At 38.5% G+C, this 17,334-nt stretch overlaps 1 protein-coding gene across 2 annotated transcripts in view; it reads right to left on the reverse strand.

Moving 5' to 3' along the window:
- The window catches only part of CLCN4 (chloride voltage-gated channel 4), a 106,623-nt gene that overhangs the window by 11,004 nt on the left and 78,285 nt on the right, over positions 1-17,334 (reverse strand). For both annotated transcript variants that reach the window (XM_021006237.2, XM_021006236.2), the window contains one exon: positions 8,765-8,981. In XM_021006237.2, coding sequence (XP_020861896.1) covers positions 8,765-8,981 — 217 coding nt within the window. The remainder of the gene's footprint in view (positions 1-8,764; positions 8,982-17,334) is intronic.

Here is a 17,334-nt window from a genome sequence, read left to right on the forward strand (position 1 = left end):
TACTGGCATAGAAAACAAACTGTTTTTAAAGGAAATGATATACTGACATGAAAAGACTTGTTATTAATGTAAGCATTATTTTACAATCAGCTATTTGTGTGCAGTTAGATCAAAGACTAGTAGTTTGACCAATAATCAAAATTAACACCAATTATAAGAAAATACAAAGATGAGGAACTCCCTCTACTCTAAACAGTTCCAACCTGACTTATTTAGGCAAACAGCCTACTTTAGAAAATGGGAAATGAATGAAAGTAAAAACATTGACATCTCAGATTACCACCATTTCTTAAAGAAGTTTATCCAAAATAAAAGTCACCATAAGGAGGAAAATAAGAGCTTAAAGCCCACCTCAACCAAGAAACAATTGATTTGAGAGACAGAGATACGGCAGCCAGGCAGAAAAAAAAATTAGGGAATAAACACTTTAAAAATCATTATAAAGAAGGATGAACAAAGATTGGGAATACAGTTACTTCATAAAGCAACAAAAAACATTGGGGTGGGTGTAAGAGACTGCAAAAAACTATTTCATTTAAGTCCCAAGTGGGACAGATGCTCCTCACACAGAATATAGGTAAATCTGGAAGAAGGATAACAAATATATACACATTGGAAAAGATTTGCCAGCATTTCTACAATGATCTCTTCTCATCACAAATCACAGAGGAGCCCACACAGTTAGACTAACACTTCAGTCCCAAGGTGCTAAGCAAGAATTACAAATAGAACCTAGGAAAACAAAGCCAGGAAGAGCATCTGAGTCTGATCAAAGGGACACAGAAGAAAGTGTGCTGGTAGGGATGTGATTTTAAAAGAACCAAGGAATTAATTTGGTATGCCAAAGAATGAAAGATTCCTAAAGAATGAAAAATACCATGGATGGTATTACTACCACAGGGGGAAAAACTGGTTGAGAAGATATTGACAACTGCTGGCCCGAATGTCCACCTTCTCATCTTTATAAATTTTCCTGAGAATGATTTAGGCACACATCAACAGTCCGTCTGGGGGCAGCTAGGCAGTGGAGTGGATAGAGCACCAGCCCTGAAGTCAGAAAGACGCGGGTTCAATCTGGCCTCAGACACTTATTAGCTGTGTAACTCAATTGCCCTCCCCCCAAAAAGAATCTATCTGTCCAACATATGAGAAGGGAATAGGCAGGTTTTTCTATCAGTGATTGTCCACAACAAACCACATTTTCATAGTCACATAGGTGATGAAAGGTAAAGAAAATACATGATCCTACTATATTTATTGGTTTAATTACAAAAACTTAGGAAAAAAGCATTTGATTTAGTAGAATGAAAGCTAACCTTAGAGTCACTCCCTGCAATAAGGGGGTAATTCTCAAGCATTTGTTAAGATCATCCAAGCCTCCTTGATAGATGAAATTACAGAGAAATTTTGTTTAGTTATCTTTTGGTTATCTCTATTAAGGGAGATACGTGCACATCAAAGGTGTCATAGAAGACATCCTGCAAAGAGTCTCAATGGAGAGGATATTCCCTTTTCATTGTTCTCTTGATGCTTCTGTTTGGGAGAAACATGGCATTTAGTGTACCAAACTCTAGAACCTAATGGGCCTCCTCAATGAGATCCAGGTCCACTCAAATGAAAACAACTCAACAATCTACATGGGAAAAACAAAACGGATGAAGAATGCATATTGCAAAGCATGGCTGTACAATCCATTGTGTTAGTCCAGCATTAGCTGTATCTTGGCCATACACTGTAGATAGACTGAATGTATCCCATCACTGAATAGAAGAATGGTAGACTAGATTGCATTTAGAAAACTGTTCAGCATTTTCAATGATCCCAAGTTTTCCCTGAAACAAAAAGCTCATCTTTTCATCACAAGTGTTCTTTCAGTAATGCAATATAGCTGCAAATCATGGAATACCAAGATCTTCAAAGAATCAAGTTTGGGAACATCAAAAACGGCAATGTAAAATGTAAGGTGGCTTTAAATAGGTCACAGAAGCTTGCCAACAATGACCTGTATGCATAATGATTATATAAATGTGAGCTATTTATTATTATTTTATAATAGAGATACACAGTTACATGTATAACCTGCTTACAATCCATAATGTATTTGAATATACTAATTTTATTTGCTAATTTCAGAATAAAAAAGACACGATATATGTGACTAGAAATGGAGATGAACCAGTCATGGCAAGAACAAAGGATAATATGTTGCACTAGTATCCACAAAATATTAAAGACCCAGAGAAGTCTCTATTACGTTGGATAATTCATCTATAAAGGATGAATGGAAACACGTGTATAAAAATCACACAGAATGGGAAGGCATGGATGGGTTGGAATTTATACTGGTGGCGAAAGGGAGGGTAATGGGAGAAAGCAGATCCTCATTGATCTAATCACAGATCTATTCAAGTATAGACACACGATTACATATCTATGGTCTAATCTTAGATTGCCACACACAAAGAACAAAGAAGCACATCAATTCTTAATCAGTTTTTAACATGAGGCATGGTTTTATGGAAAGAACTTTGGCCTGGACATTAGGCGCCCTCAGTTCTATTCCTACTAACTAGATGTATAATATCAGGTAAGTCATTTTCCCTTCCTAGGGTCTCAGTTTATTCAATTGTAAAATCATGAGACTGGGAAGGAAGGTAGGAGGAAAGGGGAGGGTTAGGATAGAATTCCAGAATTTTAAAAAGGAAGACCAGAAGGAATCACAGACATATAGGACAGTTCTGAAAGATACAAATTTTTAGTCACTTAACCCTGTTTGCCTCAGTTGATTCATCTGTAAAATGAGCTAGAGGAGGAAACGGCAAACAATTCTAGTATCTTGCCAAGAAAACCTCCAAAAGAGGTCACCAAGGAGTTGGACGCAAATGAAAAAGTACTGAACAAAGATTAAGATTAGAGGTGATGAGCTTTAACTGGGAGGGGGCATCTTATTCCAGGCAGAGTAGCAAATGCAAAATGGAGTGATAAGACCTGTGATTGCACTGGCATAGAGAACTCCAAGGCTAAGAAACCTCTACCAATTTAAGTCAGGACTTTCTCTGAAATTTATAGTCTTTGAGACTATAAAGAAGAGTTTTTCTCAACAACTGAGGAGTTAGTAAGGTAACCTGCCCAGGTTCACACAAGTCTTCTTGCCTCTCTGGGAAGCACTGTATTATGTAATTACTTCTTCATCAAGGTATATCATAAAACCATAAAATTAGGGAACTTGTCCCTAGTTAATGTGAAAAAAGACCTTAAGTGAACGTTAGTGTTAATGAAGATTTAGGTCTTCTTTTTAAAATTACCAAAGGACAATGAGAAAGCTGTCACTTGATATGAGTTAAATAGCAGTCCTCTAACAAAAAAAGTTCTGATGCCAAGAAAAATTTCATTCAGTCCTCTCAGTCCTATCCACCACAAATGCAAGGGCTATCATTATAAGGTTTTGCTTTGTGGTTGTTTGTTTGTTTTTTAAAGGCAAGCAGAGGCTTTGTTGTGAAACTATCAAACTAATAGGGCTCTTCTGCTTCAAAACCCTTCTTCCTCCAGTGTGCTCTTGTTTCTTCCCTCCTTCAAGGCAGCCTTCCTGGATGACCGCACTTGACTGTGTCTATCTCTTGAATGCTTCTCAACACTCCTCTAATTTGTCTCCTTTTTTCTTGAGCCATCTTCCAGATTACTGTTCAGTAAGTGTTGACAGACCCAAGGCAAATCTGTTTTGATAAGTCATTACTTACCAATGTTTGCCAATGGACAAAAACACACCTATGACCCACAAACCAGCTCCTACAAGGCAGATGTGAAGCAGTTCTACACCCCCTTCTTCCCCAAGGCAACACCAAAAGAGCAGCCATTTGTCTGAAACTAAGTTTTTACAATGTCTCTTTGAAAATGTCACCTCAGGGCCACAGAGAAGAGATACACAAGACTGCAAAATCATGTCAGTGGTTTATCTGTCCACAGCAGTGTGAGTCCTAGACTGAAAAGGAAAGCGTGCCACCAAGCAAGAAGGCCATCCATTTTCTGCTCCTCAGGTAAAGGGGAAGGCAAGCCCAGTCTTGAAAGAGACAGGATGCCCTAATTCGTTTAAATTGAGAATTGGAAGGCTTGACCCTTCCCAGCTATCAATTCAAGTAAATGGAGCCCAGTAGAGTTAACAGGCTCTACCCCACTAAGAATAGTTCAGCTTCAGATTTGTCTGAGAAGGTTAACTGGAATCACAGAACCATTTCACCCCCTGCCAAGAGCCTTGGAGAATTACCTTTCTCTCACTTTAGCTTTCTCAGTTTTCTTCAGGGAAACCTAACACCACTCACCTCTCTTGCCACCAATGGGCTCCCAGGCTGTGGTATTCAGGGGGCAAAAGGCCACAGTCTTCTCCACCCAGTACCAGCTTGCGTCTATCTGGGTCTGCTAATACTATCTGTGCCTTTCCCTCAGGACTCTGGGTATATTAAGAAGCAGCTGGAGGCTTTGCCCCCCCCCCATCCTCCAGCTGCCTGCTCCTCCTCATCACATCACAGACCAGGTGATCTCGACATTTGAAGATCGTTAGCAATTTTCAGCAGGGAAGGCACAAAGAGAAGGAATGAATATGAAGAGTGAGCATGTTTGAGACATGCCTAACCTGGCTGGGAGCCCAAGGAGATGAAAGTCCCTAGCAAATAAGGATATCTTGCCAGCACTAACATATCAGCATCTGTGTTTGTTTAAAAAATACAACAAGAGAGAGTGTGATTTTGTTTTCTCATAGAACATTCGGAGCCAATTTGTGTCCCTAGATCTTCACGTGAACCACTCTTGGGAGCCAATCAGTTGTGAGTGAGTATTAAGGGCAGAATTTCCTGACTAAATTGGAAATTCCAATGATAATTGACATCTAGTTTTTTATGGGTTTTTTTTTAAGGAGGCTAAAGTGTTATAAACTTAAAATGCTATGGGTGACCACATTGATATTTATTCTGCATAGTATTCCTGAGCACTGGAAATTAAAGTAGAGGAAGTCTACTTTAGATATTGCCTAGGGAAATGCTCTCCAGAATCAAGGTTAAGTACTTGCATTCATCAAACATTTATTGCATATCCACTGTATGCAAGACTCTGTATAGGGTACAAATATTACTAAGACACATAGTCCCTGCTCTCAAGGAACTTACAGTCTAGCAGAGCTGATCATTTACTTCAGGCCACATAGGCTATTTCAGCAAGGAAAGGACTGAAAAATATTGGATTATCAGTTCACACTTATCTTGGCCTAATAATAGAAGCTGCCAATTCACTCTAGTCAATGCTGGGCTTGGGGGCCTTTTTTTTACTCCTCAACCAGATTTTTATCTACCTTTCTAATAGGACCCAGGAGACTATGGGGTCAAGCAAGGGATCATCAAAGGCTTACAATCAAGAGAACACATTACTTTAATATCTACCTCAACCCTTACTCTAAAGCATAAATACCATCTGGCAATTTTTATAATCAAAGCCATCAGGTTGTTTGGTGGGCCCAGTGGCTCAGCATTTGGAAAATTAAGCTAGTTTCTAAAGCAGCTAAAACCACCACAGATGCTCAGGAAGGGGTGGTATGTGTGTGTGTGTGTGTGTGTGTGTGTGTGTGTGTGTACATACGTGTAGGAGCACGCATGCATTCACAGATGAAAATAATTTCCCCACTACTGTCAAAGAATCTACCTAATTTTCCCCAAATCTAAAACTTTAGCATTACCTTCATCAAGGGTCAATGGAAAGAACATTAGCTTTGAAGTCAAAAGCCCTGGATTCAAATCCCATCTCAGACCCTTATTACTTACTAACCTCTTGGAACCTCAGTGTCCTCACATTTGAAAAATGAATGAATTGGACAAGACGGCCTAAGAGATCCTTTCCAGTTTGACAACTATGATCCTACACTCTCCCCATATCCAATCTATCATAAGGGTCTACTGAGTTGTCTTTGACAATGACTTTCCTCTATTTTCTCTGCCAAAACCATAGTCCAAAGGATCGTGCCCTCATACTTGAACAACAAGGTATACAATATCTTTCTATCCTGCATACAAACTTCCAGAAGAATTTTTCACTAACACAATTACTTTGCTTTTCAAGAACCTATAATAGTCCCTTATTTCTTTAACTTTCACTTTGTCTTATCTCTGCTATTAATTTGGTATCTGTCACTTAATGAATGTGTCCCCTCATTTTCTTCATCTGTCAGATAAGGATAATAATAGCTTTCTTGCCTATTTCATAGTGTTATAATGAGGATGAAATGAGCTAATTATGTGTCAAAGTGCTTTAAAAAAGTAACAACAATAACAGCTGACATTTGCATAACACTTTAAGGTTTGCAAAATGCTCCACATTAAACAATGAAGTGCCATGTAATACATTACTATCATAATTATCACTATTACTATGCTAGGAGGCTACTTCTACAGTCTCCCTCCCCTTCCCCTGCCCCCACATTTCATTTTATGTATTATTCTACGTAGAATTTTTAGAAGCAGTTGGTATGGTGGCTAGAAGACTGGCCTTGGAGTAAGGAAGACCTGTATTCAAGTTCTTCCTTCCAATATACTCAGTGTGTGCTTGCAAACAACCCTCTAACTGCAAGTTAACAAATCAGTTACCAATTTGCACTGATTGATCAATTCACAGGATTATAGTATCACACCCAGAGTTTCCAGACTCAGAATTCTCTATTCCAGAGAAATCACAGGTCTACACCACAAAAACAAAACAAAAACAAAAACAAACAAAAAAACCATACTTACAGAATGACAATGCAGTAGCTGCATAATATACCATAAAATAATCCATTAGCTACTGGAACAATGAAACAAGGTAGTTCTTGGTTAATTATCCTAATTTAAATTGTGGTTCCTAAAATCACAGAAATGTTTCCATAATGTTTTAATTTTCACATATAGGAATAGCTAGAGAATTAATTTAGGGTTTTTTTGGGGGGGACACAGCTGATTCCTCTTTAATCTCAAATCCCTATGACATAAAACCTTTCAGATCTCTCCATTTTCAGAACTCAGGGCAGGGGTGAATGAAGGAAAAAGTCCCCTTTTTCAAAGCTGCTTTATCTCCATGCTTAGGGTATATGGTCAGACATTATTCATGGGCTGAAAAGGGTCTGCTGCTGAGTATATTTTCATTAATTGCTCAAGCAGTCTGGCTCTGTTTTCGTGCTGCATTCACATCCAAGCTCCCCATAGAAAGAAAGTAAAAATAACACTTGCGAGAAGACATGCTCACTGCTCAAAGTAGGATGCCAAGTGATTACTCTTCCTCTGCCCTTGACCACAGTCAAATGCAGTACAAATCACGTAGTCTCTGTCTCAGATTTCTCAGTTCTTGAGAAGCCCTGACTGTTACGTGAACAGAGCCCCTAGAAGCTGTCTCCTACCATCCCATTGGATCAATTCCCATCACTACCACCACCCCCTTCTTTCTACTCTCCCCCACTGTTTTCTGTTTTTCGTGTCTCTTGATTATATTTTCAAACTGGCATCACCAGATGTCTTCCAGACATCTTTCCCTACATGTCCCATAAGTGTCTCAAATGCAATATGTCCTCTCTCTTCTCACTCTAAATCATCCCTCCCTACAAACTTTCCAGCTTCTGTTGGGGTGCCACCATTCCGTCAGCTACCCAGACTCACAACTTCAGCTTCAGAGGTGTCTTCAGCTCTTCCCTCTCCTCCCATATCTAATAGTCTTGTTGATTCTACCTCCCTGACGTCTTTTGCATCCATCCCCTTCTCCCCACTCACGAGGCCACCCCCCACTATTTGGGCCCTCATTACCTCTTACCTGGATTACTGAAATAGGAAGTAAACAAGCATTTATTGAGAACTTACTCTAAGCCTGACACCATGCTAACTGCCTTACAAATATCTCATTTGATTCTCACAACAAAGTTCTATTATTATCCCCATATTGCCGCTGAGGAAGGTGCTTTTATTATCTTTATTTTACAGGCGGAAGCTGAGGCAAACTGAGGTTAAGTGACTTGCCCAAGGTCACACAGCTAGTAAGTGTCTGAGGTCAGATACGAACTCAGGCCTTCCTGACTCCAGGCCCAGCACTCTATCCACTGAACTAGACTACATAGTATACTAGTAATAGACTGCCTCTATTCATTTCCCAGATTTCAGCATCATTCTTCTCCAATTCATCTTCCACACTGTTGTAAAATTCATCTTCCTAAAAGAAACTGCATCATGCTCCAGCTCAAGTATCTTCAGTGGCTTTCTATTGCCTCAAAGATAAAAATGCAAACTCCTCAATGTGGCATTTAAATCCCTCCACAATCTGGCCTCTGCCAACTTTTCCAGACTTTTTTGCATTCCTTGCCATCACATACCTCTACATTCCAATCAAACTGATTTTTTTTTGTTCTTCCAACTCTGTGTGGCTTCTCCTCCCTTTGTCTTTACTTGAGCCGTCCCACATGCCTTAAATATATTTTCTTCTCATCTCCACTTCTTAGACTCCTCAGTTCATATGCCTCCTTCTCTGTCCTGATCTCCCTGGTTGTTCATGCTCCCTGCCTCTTCAACTTTTTTTCTTTTTTTTTTCTTTTTGTGTATAGTGACTATTTGTATGGGATGTTCCTCAGTAAAATGTTAGGAATCTTCGGGGTAAGGTCTGTTTGTCAGATTTGTCTTTGTATTACATCAGTGCTGAGCACAGTGCTTTATATGTAGGTAGGCTCTTCAATGCCGACCAAAATTGAACTCAAGTTTGCTGTTCTACTCACCCACTACGAGTCACCAGGCATTGGCGGAGCCCCAGCTTCCGAAAGATGTCTACCACCGTCTCCATGGGGGTGTGGTCGGTGACCGTGAAGGGGCTCAGGTTGAGAATGCGCCTCAGCTTCAAGGGATGGGGGCTATTCGCAGGCAGTTCAGGGGGCTCTTCAGTGAAATACATGATGGAATTGCTCACGATCCCATCCTGCCGTTGCCTGGCATTTTCTAGGCAATGAGAGCAGAGGGACAGTTAGGATAAACATCAAAATGTTCTAAATATTCTAAAATGATTATAGCAGCTCTCTTCACGGTAGCAAAGAACTGGAAATTGCAGGGATGCCCATCAACTGGGGAATGGCTGAACAAGTTGTGGTATATGATTGTGATGGAATACTACTGTGCTTTAAGAAATGATGAGCTCAATGATCTTAGAAAAATGTGGATAGACTTGCACAAAATAATGAAGAGTGAAATGAGCAGAATCAAGAGAAAATCATTGTATATAGTAACAGCAACAACATTTTAAGAAGGACTTTGAACAAATAACTCATTTTGACTATTATTACCCAAATTAACTATAAAGGACTATCTGCATCTGGAGAAAGAACTGATAAATAGAAGTATATATAGAATAATTTTACATATATATGCCTATTTGTGCCTAATAACAACCATCCCTAGGGTGGGGGGGGGAGAGGAAAGAAAAAGGGGAAACAATTTAAAAAAAATAAATTTACAGGATAACTTTATTATATATTTAAAAGGAATAGCAAGCTGCATATAACAGTTTCAATATAGTTTCATGTTCAATTATCTTTTTATTATATTATGTTATGGAAATGCTTATTTTAAAAATAAACAGCCTCAAGTGGTGCACAGCTACTCTGCCACGGTCTAGCAATTATAACAGCCAGAACTATATGTCAGGAGCTTATGTGTCAATTCACAAACACACACAAATTACTTTACTGCAAATACCAACCTCAAAATATCCTTGAGAACCGGGCAAATAAATTATACTGAGAGCAGAACATCATTACAGACAAACTTCTATTTAAGGTGCCACAATTTTATTAATCACCCAGATTCACAACTGCAGAGGGGTCTTTATCTCTTCCCTCTCCTCCCACGCCCAGTCTTATTGACTACTTCCATGACATCTCTTGCATTCATCCACTTCTCTCCCATTATAAGGCCACCCCCACCATTTGGGCCCTCATTACCTCTTACCTGAACTACTGAACCAGCTAGATGGCATAGTGAATGGAGCTAGGAAGACTTGAGTTCAAATCCAGCCTCTGACACTTACCAGCTATGTGACTCTGGGCAAGTCACTTAATCTCTGTTTGCCTCAGTTTCCTCAACTGTTAAATGGCCATAATAATAGTATCTATCTCACAGGGTTGTAATGGGCATTAAAGATAATATTAGTAAGGTGCTTAGCACAGTGCTTTGCACACAGTAGGTGCTTAATAGATGTTTCTTCCTTCCTGCTTTCCCTCCTTCCACAATAGCCCAGATAAGACTATAATCCATAAAAATTTAAGAACATTTTAATAAATGCAGACGATTCTGAACTCTCATAATCTCCAAATTACATTTAATCAAAGGCTTTCAAAATACTGTATAGATCCCTAGATGAAAAGATCAAAACCACAAGGGAACGGGATGGAATACACATCCCCAGCATCCTGTATGATGCTCAATGTTCCAAAGATTCTTTCAGTGCACCCAGAGATGAAATTCTATCCCAATATTTATTCGGTTGCAAAAAAGCAATCTTTTCTATGCATCTGCACAATAAATAATATGCCAAACGTTAAACAGAAGAGAATAATTGCAGGGCAGCAACTTGTCCCAGGACTGTTTCTATTTGAACTCCACTGAAAAAAGTGAGGAAAAATAGGATTATTAGTAGTAAAAATAGTATTTTAAAGTTTCCAAAGTACTTTTCATATATTATCTCATTTTAACTTCACAAAACTGGGAGGTAAGTACAAGTGTTTTCCTCACTTTACAGAAGAGGAAACAGAGGCTGCCTTGCTCAACTAGTTAGTTATCTATCTGAGGCTGGGCTTAGACCTGGTTTTTCCTGACATCAAGTCCAGCACTCTAGCCTCTACACTTCTAGAAAATGTGCAACAAGATCAAACTGAACATTGTTAATGAGGCAGCCTCCAGGATACATGTGCCACCACTGAGATTCAGAGCCCATGTCATTCTTTCAAAGGTTTGAAAGATGGGTTTGATAAAAGCCATTGCTCCTTTGTGTGGGGGAAGGTGAACCTGGTATTCCCAACAGGGACAGAAGACAGGTTCAAAAGTGCCCAATTACTATTAATTTTTAAAATGACATTTGTTAACTATAAATTAATTTATAATTTTCACAATCAGAATGTGAACCCTTTGCAGGATGAGAAGGCTGAAACGAAATTCACTTCAGTATCCAGAATTTTAAGTCTAAACACAATTATCCCCAATGGGGAAAGGGAAATGTCTCAGGAAAGATCATATTTTTCTTTCTTTTGCTTTGGATTTTTCATATTTTTTAAATGAGTCATTTTTTAGATTTAAAAAAACAGTAAAGTTGTTATGATTACAATTACCCCACTTTTTTCTTTACTGAGAACTTAGAGCTCATTAGAAACAACTTAATGCAATCCTAGATATCTGGGCTGAAAAAAAATTTTAAGTAAAAATGAAACAAATCTATTGGCCTCAAAAGATTCATCTATGGCTAATGAATAGGAAAAGATTAGAAAAGATGTATGGTGAGGTTTGCCCCAAGAATGGTTCCAGATCTGTTATAAATCTCTTCTCTTCTCACACACTATTATTCACCTATATTTCTGTTTGAAAAATAAGACTACAATAGTGTCCTCTGTGGCCTTTCATTGCAATACACTATCTAATGGAAAACTGGTAGCATTTGGGATCACACTGAGAGGGGGTGGAAGGAAGAAGCCCTAGTTAAAACAGAAACAGAAGGCTGGACTACAGAGCAAACGCCTTCAGATGATGGAGCCCACTCTGGTAACATCAAAAAGGATGAGATTCAATCAGAAATACACTGACTGAGGTCCATCTTTTCAAAAGTCTGTGTTGAATTGAGTGGTTCTTTGCTGAATCAAGACTTGTCTCTTTTTTTAGTGATTTTACAAAAATGCTCAACACACTTCTATTTGCTCCTATTTTCAGGCTGATGATTCTTTACCATCACACTGCATGTTTCTAGCTATTCCAACAATAGCGCTTTTAAATTTTACTATATATTCTAATCAGAGGTTTCAAACATCCAATAAATGCCAATACAGAATTTTGTACACTAATCTGTGGAATCACATATTGAATGCAAACATGGATGAAACTGCAATAGTTTGTTGAGTTTCAAGAAAATGAATGAGCACATTTGAACTAGAACTGAGTCAATATACAAAAAGCTACTGAATAAGAACCTCAAAATATTCTCTAAAATGAACCTGGACTGCCCTGGATTTGAAAACCTAATTGAATATTGAGTAAATCATACCTACCAAGATTTGGATAACCTAGTTCTCAGTTTTCATGCTGAACAACATCCTGGAGGGGCTTAACAAAAGATGGCAGACTGCTCACTGCCAATAAGAAGTACAGACAATATGGACCTGAGACAGCACTGGTGTCGTATGGTTTGATGGTTCTGCTTCACACATAGTGAGTATTCACCATGGCTTTCCAGAAAGACTTTGATATGGATCCTGGAAGTAAACAATAAAGGCTTATCCTGAGATTGCAAACTGTTATCCATGGTTGTTGAAGGGGTCCCAAGGGTGGACGCACTGGAGAACAGGAAAAGATGGCAGGGAAAAAAAAGCCAGGGAGAGCCCCAAAGTTAGAAGCTTCCCAACTCATATGGCCCAACAACCATATTTCCAAAGCACTAGAAAGAGTCAATTTCTTAGAGTCAGTCAGTAAAAAATACATTTTGGTGAGTGCAGAATATGGTACCAAGCACTATCAAAAGAGACAGAAGAGACAGTTTCTGTTTCTGAGGTCTGTGTTAACTTGTGTGGAGAATTCTCCATCAAAGTCTTACTCTACGGCCTCATCATGGAATGAAGACGATGCTGGGTTCTCGGAAGCTATGCTAGCAGAGCAAATCGGAATATTCTATCCAGCTGAAAAAGCAAGTACAGGACTGGTGATATATTGGAGAGAACTGTATTTCTGTTACACAAGGACCAGTCTCGCTAAGTTTAAGGAAATTCATCTCCAGGTTGACTACACAAAGTGAGGAGTTTTTCTAGTCATGGGAACTCTTAGAGACCATTTCCTGCTCATAAAGAGATTGTGATGTGTATTAGCAGAGGAAGTCCCCATGCCAACCATACTACAGACCACTGAAGTATGAAAGAGGATAGACTGCTTCTCTCTAGAACTCAGCTATGGGTCTAAAATCCTTGTCTGTCTCATTTTTATCATGGCCTTTCCACAAAGAAAGAAGAACTGAGAGTAAACTTAGACTTTAGAGGTTCAGAGTTTATAGAAGAAAACCCGCTGTGGGTTTTCCTCCTCAAAGCTTTGGCTAACAAATGCACAATGTTCGCATCTTCCATGTGGAAAAACAAACAGCAACCTTGTCTCTTGTAAACATTGAAGTCATCCGTTTAGATGGATGGTGAAGATGCATTGGTTTGGATAAACAGTAAGACTCTTTATTAATATCTGGCCCACAAACGCTAAACAGGTGGCAAGAGACTGCAATGTACAGAGTTTATACACAGTGCACTGTATATCACAGACCCAGAGCATTAAAAAACCCCAAAATTATCGTTGGATATCATTTAAAGTCATGCAGAATGAATAAAGTTGTATTATTAGTCATTCTTGTTTGTTACTTTAATGTTTTCCAGAGTGCTGGATTGGCCTCAGGCAGTTTATTTAAAAGGGTCCAGGAAGGATCCAAGAAGGAAGGAGTTGACATTGTGGCTTTGTCAATTCTCCTTTTTATTCGCATTTTGTTTACATCATCTGAAAAACAGATGTGCCCAGTAGAGAGAGTAGGGGGCCTGGAAGCCAGAAGATCTGAAATACAATCCTGAGTCTACCAGGGAACCTTTTAAAATGATCTGTTAGTGACAATATTTGGAAAGACAGCTCCACTGTTTAAAAAAAAAGTCCTTATTTTTCTTTATAGTATACACAACCATAATTAATAACAATACTAGTATAAATGTGGGCTTCATGTAGACCACAAAGATGAAAATTAGCAAATTCACTGACCATCATCCTTCTATTTAGCACCTAAATTTCTAAGATTTAAAGTTTTTTAAAGAATGTTTTCTGCCTCCGTATTGACTGAATCTGCCCCTTTTGGGTAAGTATAAACTGTAGGACTTGTGAAATTTGCCCATATTGCAAATGCAAATATAAGTATAATTTATCTTATTAAATGTTAACTGTGACTTGTGGTATCAGTCGGTACAACTAATTAGGTAAATAATTATCTTGAATATTTAAAATATAAACAGAATAATGCATGAATTTGCTAACTGTTCTTCCCCAATTCCCCAGGGGCAGCTTAACTAGAAATAGTCACTTGTCACAACATACCTAGAAATTTATGTAGGATTTCCCACAGAATTCAAGGTATAATTCAACAAATGGAGAAAGAATGATATAATTATAATAGGGGTCTGGCACACGTACAGACCCTATCAGCTTGCTCAGATGGTGGGCCTTCTTACAGAAAACACAAGAGAACTGCTTTTGGGAGAATTTTTATGATATCTAAGGGAAGTGCTTTAGGGTAACTGTGGGACATGTGGAATTCTGTAATTGGTTTTGTTGACTCATCGCGTGATTGGGAGATTTTTTGGTTTTTTGTTTTTTAATTTGCTAGGTAGCCCAAACTCTCAGCATCTTCAAAAAAAGTCTGAGTTCTAGCACAATCTCTTCTTGCTGCATTAGAGTCTGGGGGAACTAGGTGACCCTTTCTATGTAACAGACTTTGTGGTAAAGGGAAGGGCCTTAGGGCTTTTGCCTTTTAAGACTACAGAGGCCCTGGGGGCAGCTAGATGGCACAGTGAATAGAGCACCAAACCTGGAGCCAGGAGGACCTGAGTTCAAACAGGGCCTCAGACACATAATACTATAGGCAAGTCACTTAACCCCAAATGCCTCACAAAAATAAAAAGAAAAGACTCTATGGGCCCCAAGAAATGTAACCAGCTTGACCTTTCTGCTCATTCCTTTATATTCTAGGTCTCTAACCATAGGACAGGAAGCCACAGAAATCCAAGAGATGGAATCTGGGCCAGGTTTTGTAGCAAATCCAGCCAGGGATCAAGAAATGATCAAAAAACAACCTCCTGGCCCCATGCAGATGATTGAGAACTCTTCCAGCAGTGATGCAACGTTTGGATGTGGAATTGGTGAGAACAATGCTGTGTTGGAATTCAGCTAAGTTTTAGGTCTTTTCCATCAAAAAAAAAAAAGTGAGTGGGTGTAGAGAACACTACGCCCTGCAGATTCTGGTGGAAATACTTGTAAGTTTGTTCTTGCTAACTCTGAGGTAAATATCCCTTTGGAAAAGCTACATAGGAAAAAGTGGTTCAATGCAACTGGGGTGCTAGTCACGGGCTCCCTAATAAAGGGGGGCATCATTGCTAGTGTGGGCTGAAGCTGATGGCCAGAGAACAGATACCCCACAAACCCTTCATGGTAACCGAGAACTCTGAGGAAAACTATAGCTGTCCTGCCCTGAGAGAGTGTAGCCAGAGTATACATGCTAGATAATCAAGAACGTCCATATTGAACTCAGAAGACCTGGAATCAAATCCTAACTCTGCTACTCATTACTCATTTGTCCCTGGGAAACTTTTTTACCTTCTCTAGGGCTCACTGCCTCATTTATAAAATGGGAGTACTACAAAAAACAAAACAAAACAAAAACAATAAAATGGGAGTGTTCAAGATCTTTCCCATTCTAAATTCTATGACACTCTGATCTTATGGAAACTTTGAACCTATAACAGTATTTAATGTATATTAACTGATAAGATGATAAAATCCAAAGCCATATGAATCCCAAGTCACATAACCCACAAAGGAATAAAAATAAAAAGGGATCATGAATTAGCACTATAAAAATGCTTCAGAGGCTTTGCAAGTGGTCTGCCCTGAAAACTCTTTATAATAAGTGCCTATATGTACAAAAATATTTATACCAGCTCTTTTCTGGTGGGTAGCAAAGAATTGGAAATTGAAGGAATACCTATCAACTGGGAAATGGCTGAGCAAGTTGTGGTATATGATTGTGATAGGATATTGTTGTGCCATAAGAAATGACAAGCAGGATGCTCTCAGGAAAACCTGAAAAGACTTACATGAACTGATGCAAAGTGAAATGAGTAGAACCAGGAGAACATTTTACACAGTAACAGCAATACTGTAAGATGATCAGTTACGAATGACTTAGCTATTCTCAGCAATACACTGATCCAGGACAACCCTGAAGGACTCAAGATGAAAAATGCTATCCATCTCCAGAGAAAGAACTGAAGGGAGTCTGAATACAGATTGAAGCATACTTTTTTTTTAACTTTATTTTTCTTGAGTTATTTGGTCTATGTTTTCTTTTACAACACAACTAATATGGAAATATTTTTCCATGAATACACATGTATAACCTACATCAAACTGCTTGCCTTCACAATGGGGGGGGTGAGGGGGAAATTGGAAGTTGATTGTTAAAATGAATGTTGAAAATTATTTTTACATGTAATTGAGGAAAAATAAAATACTAAAAAAAGAAAAGAATTATAAAAAAAATTTTTAAGTCTTTATAATATAGGAGGAGACACAGAACCCTGGTCCTCTGTATATCATGCACTACGATTGCCAGTTGGACTGTCTACTAAAGTAGGGTTCAGAAAAACCTAGGTCTGAATTCCTCTTGTGACACAAAAGCCATGTTACCATATAAATCACTTAACCAAAAACTAAAATTCCCTCATCTGTAAAACAATGGGTCAAATGATATGTTTAAAACTTATCTTATGGGGTTGTTATAGATGACCTATTATGAGCAAACCTAGCATGATAGGTTTCTCAGCATATTCCTAGTTGTGTTGAGGCCCTGAAATTGTTTTTTTAATTTTTTTTAAAAATATTTTTTTCCCCAATTACATGTTAAAACAATTTTTTTTTAAGTTTTGGATTCCAAATTCTATTCTTCCTTCCTTCCCTTCTCTACCCCATCCCTGAAAAAGTAAGCAATACAATATAGATTATACATGTAAAATCATGGAAAAAGGAAGGAAGGAAGGAAGGAAGGAAGGAAGGAAGGAAGGAAGGAAGGAAGGAAGGAAGGAAGGAAGGAAGGAAGGAAGGAAGGAAGGAAGGAAGGAAGAAAAAAAAGAAAGAAAAATGTACACAAAGTGAAGATTTATATAATTTATACAATTTAATATTCCATCTGGTTACACATGGTAACATTAAAGTTTTTGGAAGGGACAGGGAGAAGAATGTGTCTGGACCTGTGATTTCATTGGTACAGGGAATTCCTAATGTGGAAATTTCCTCCAGGATCAAATAT

The sequence above is a fragment of the Phascolarctos cinereus genome, unplaced genomic scaffold (assembly GCF_003287225.1).
Source record: "Phascolarctos cinereus isolate Bilbo 61053 unplaced genomic scaffold, phaCin_HiC Scaffold_726;HRSCAF=1367, whole genome shotgun sequence".
Taxonomy (NCBI): Eukaryota; Metazoa; Chordata; class Mammalia; order Diprotodontia; family Phascolarctidae; genus Phascolarctos; species Phascolarctos cinereus.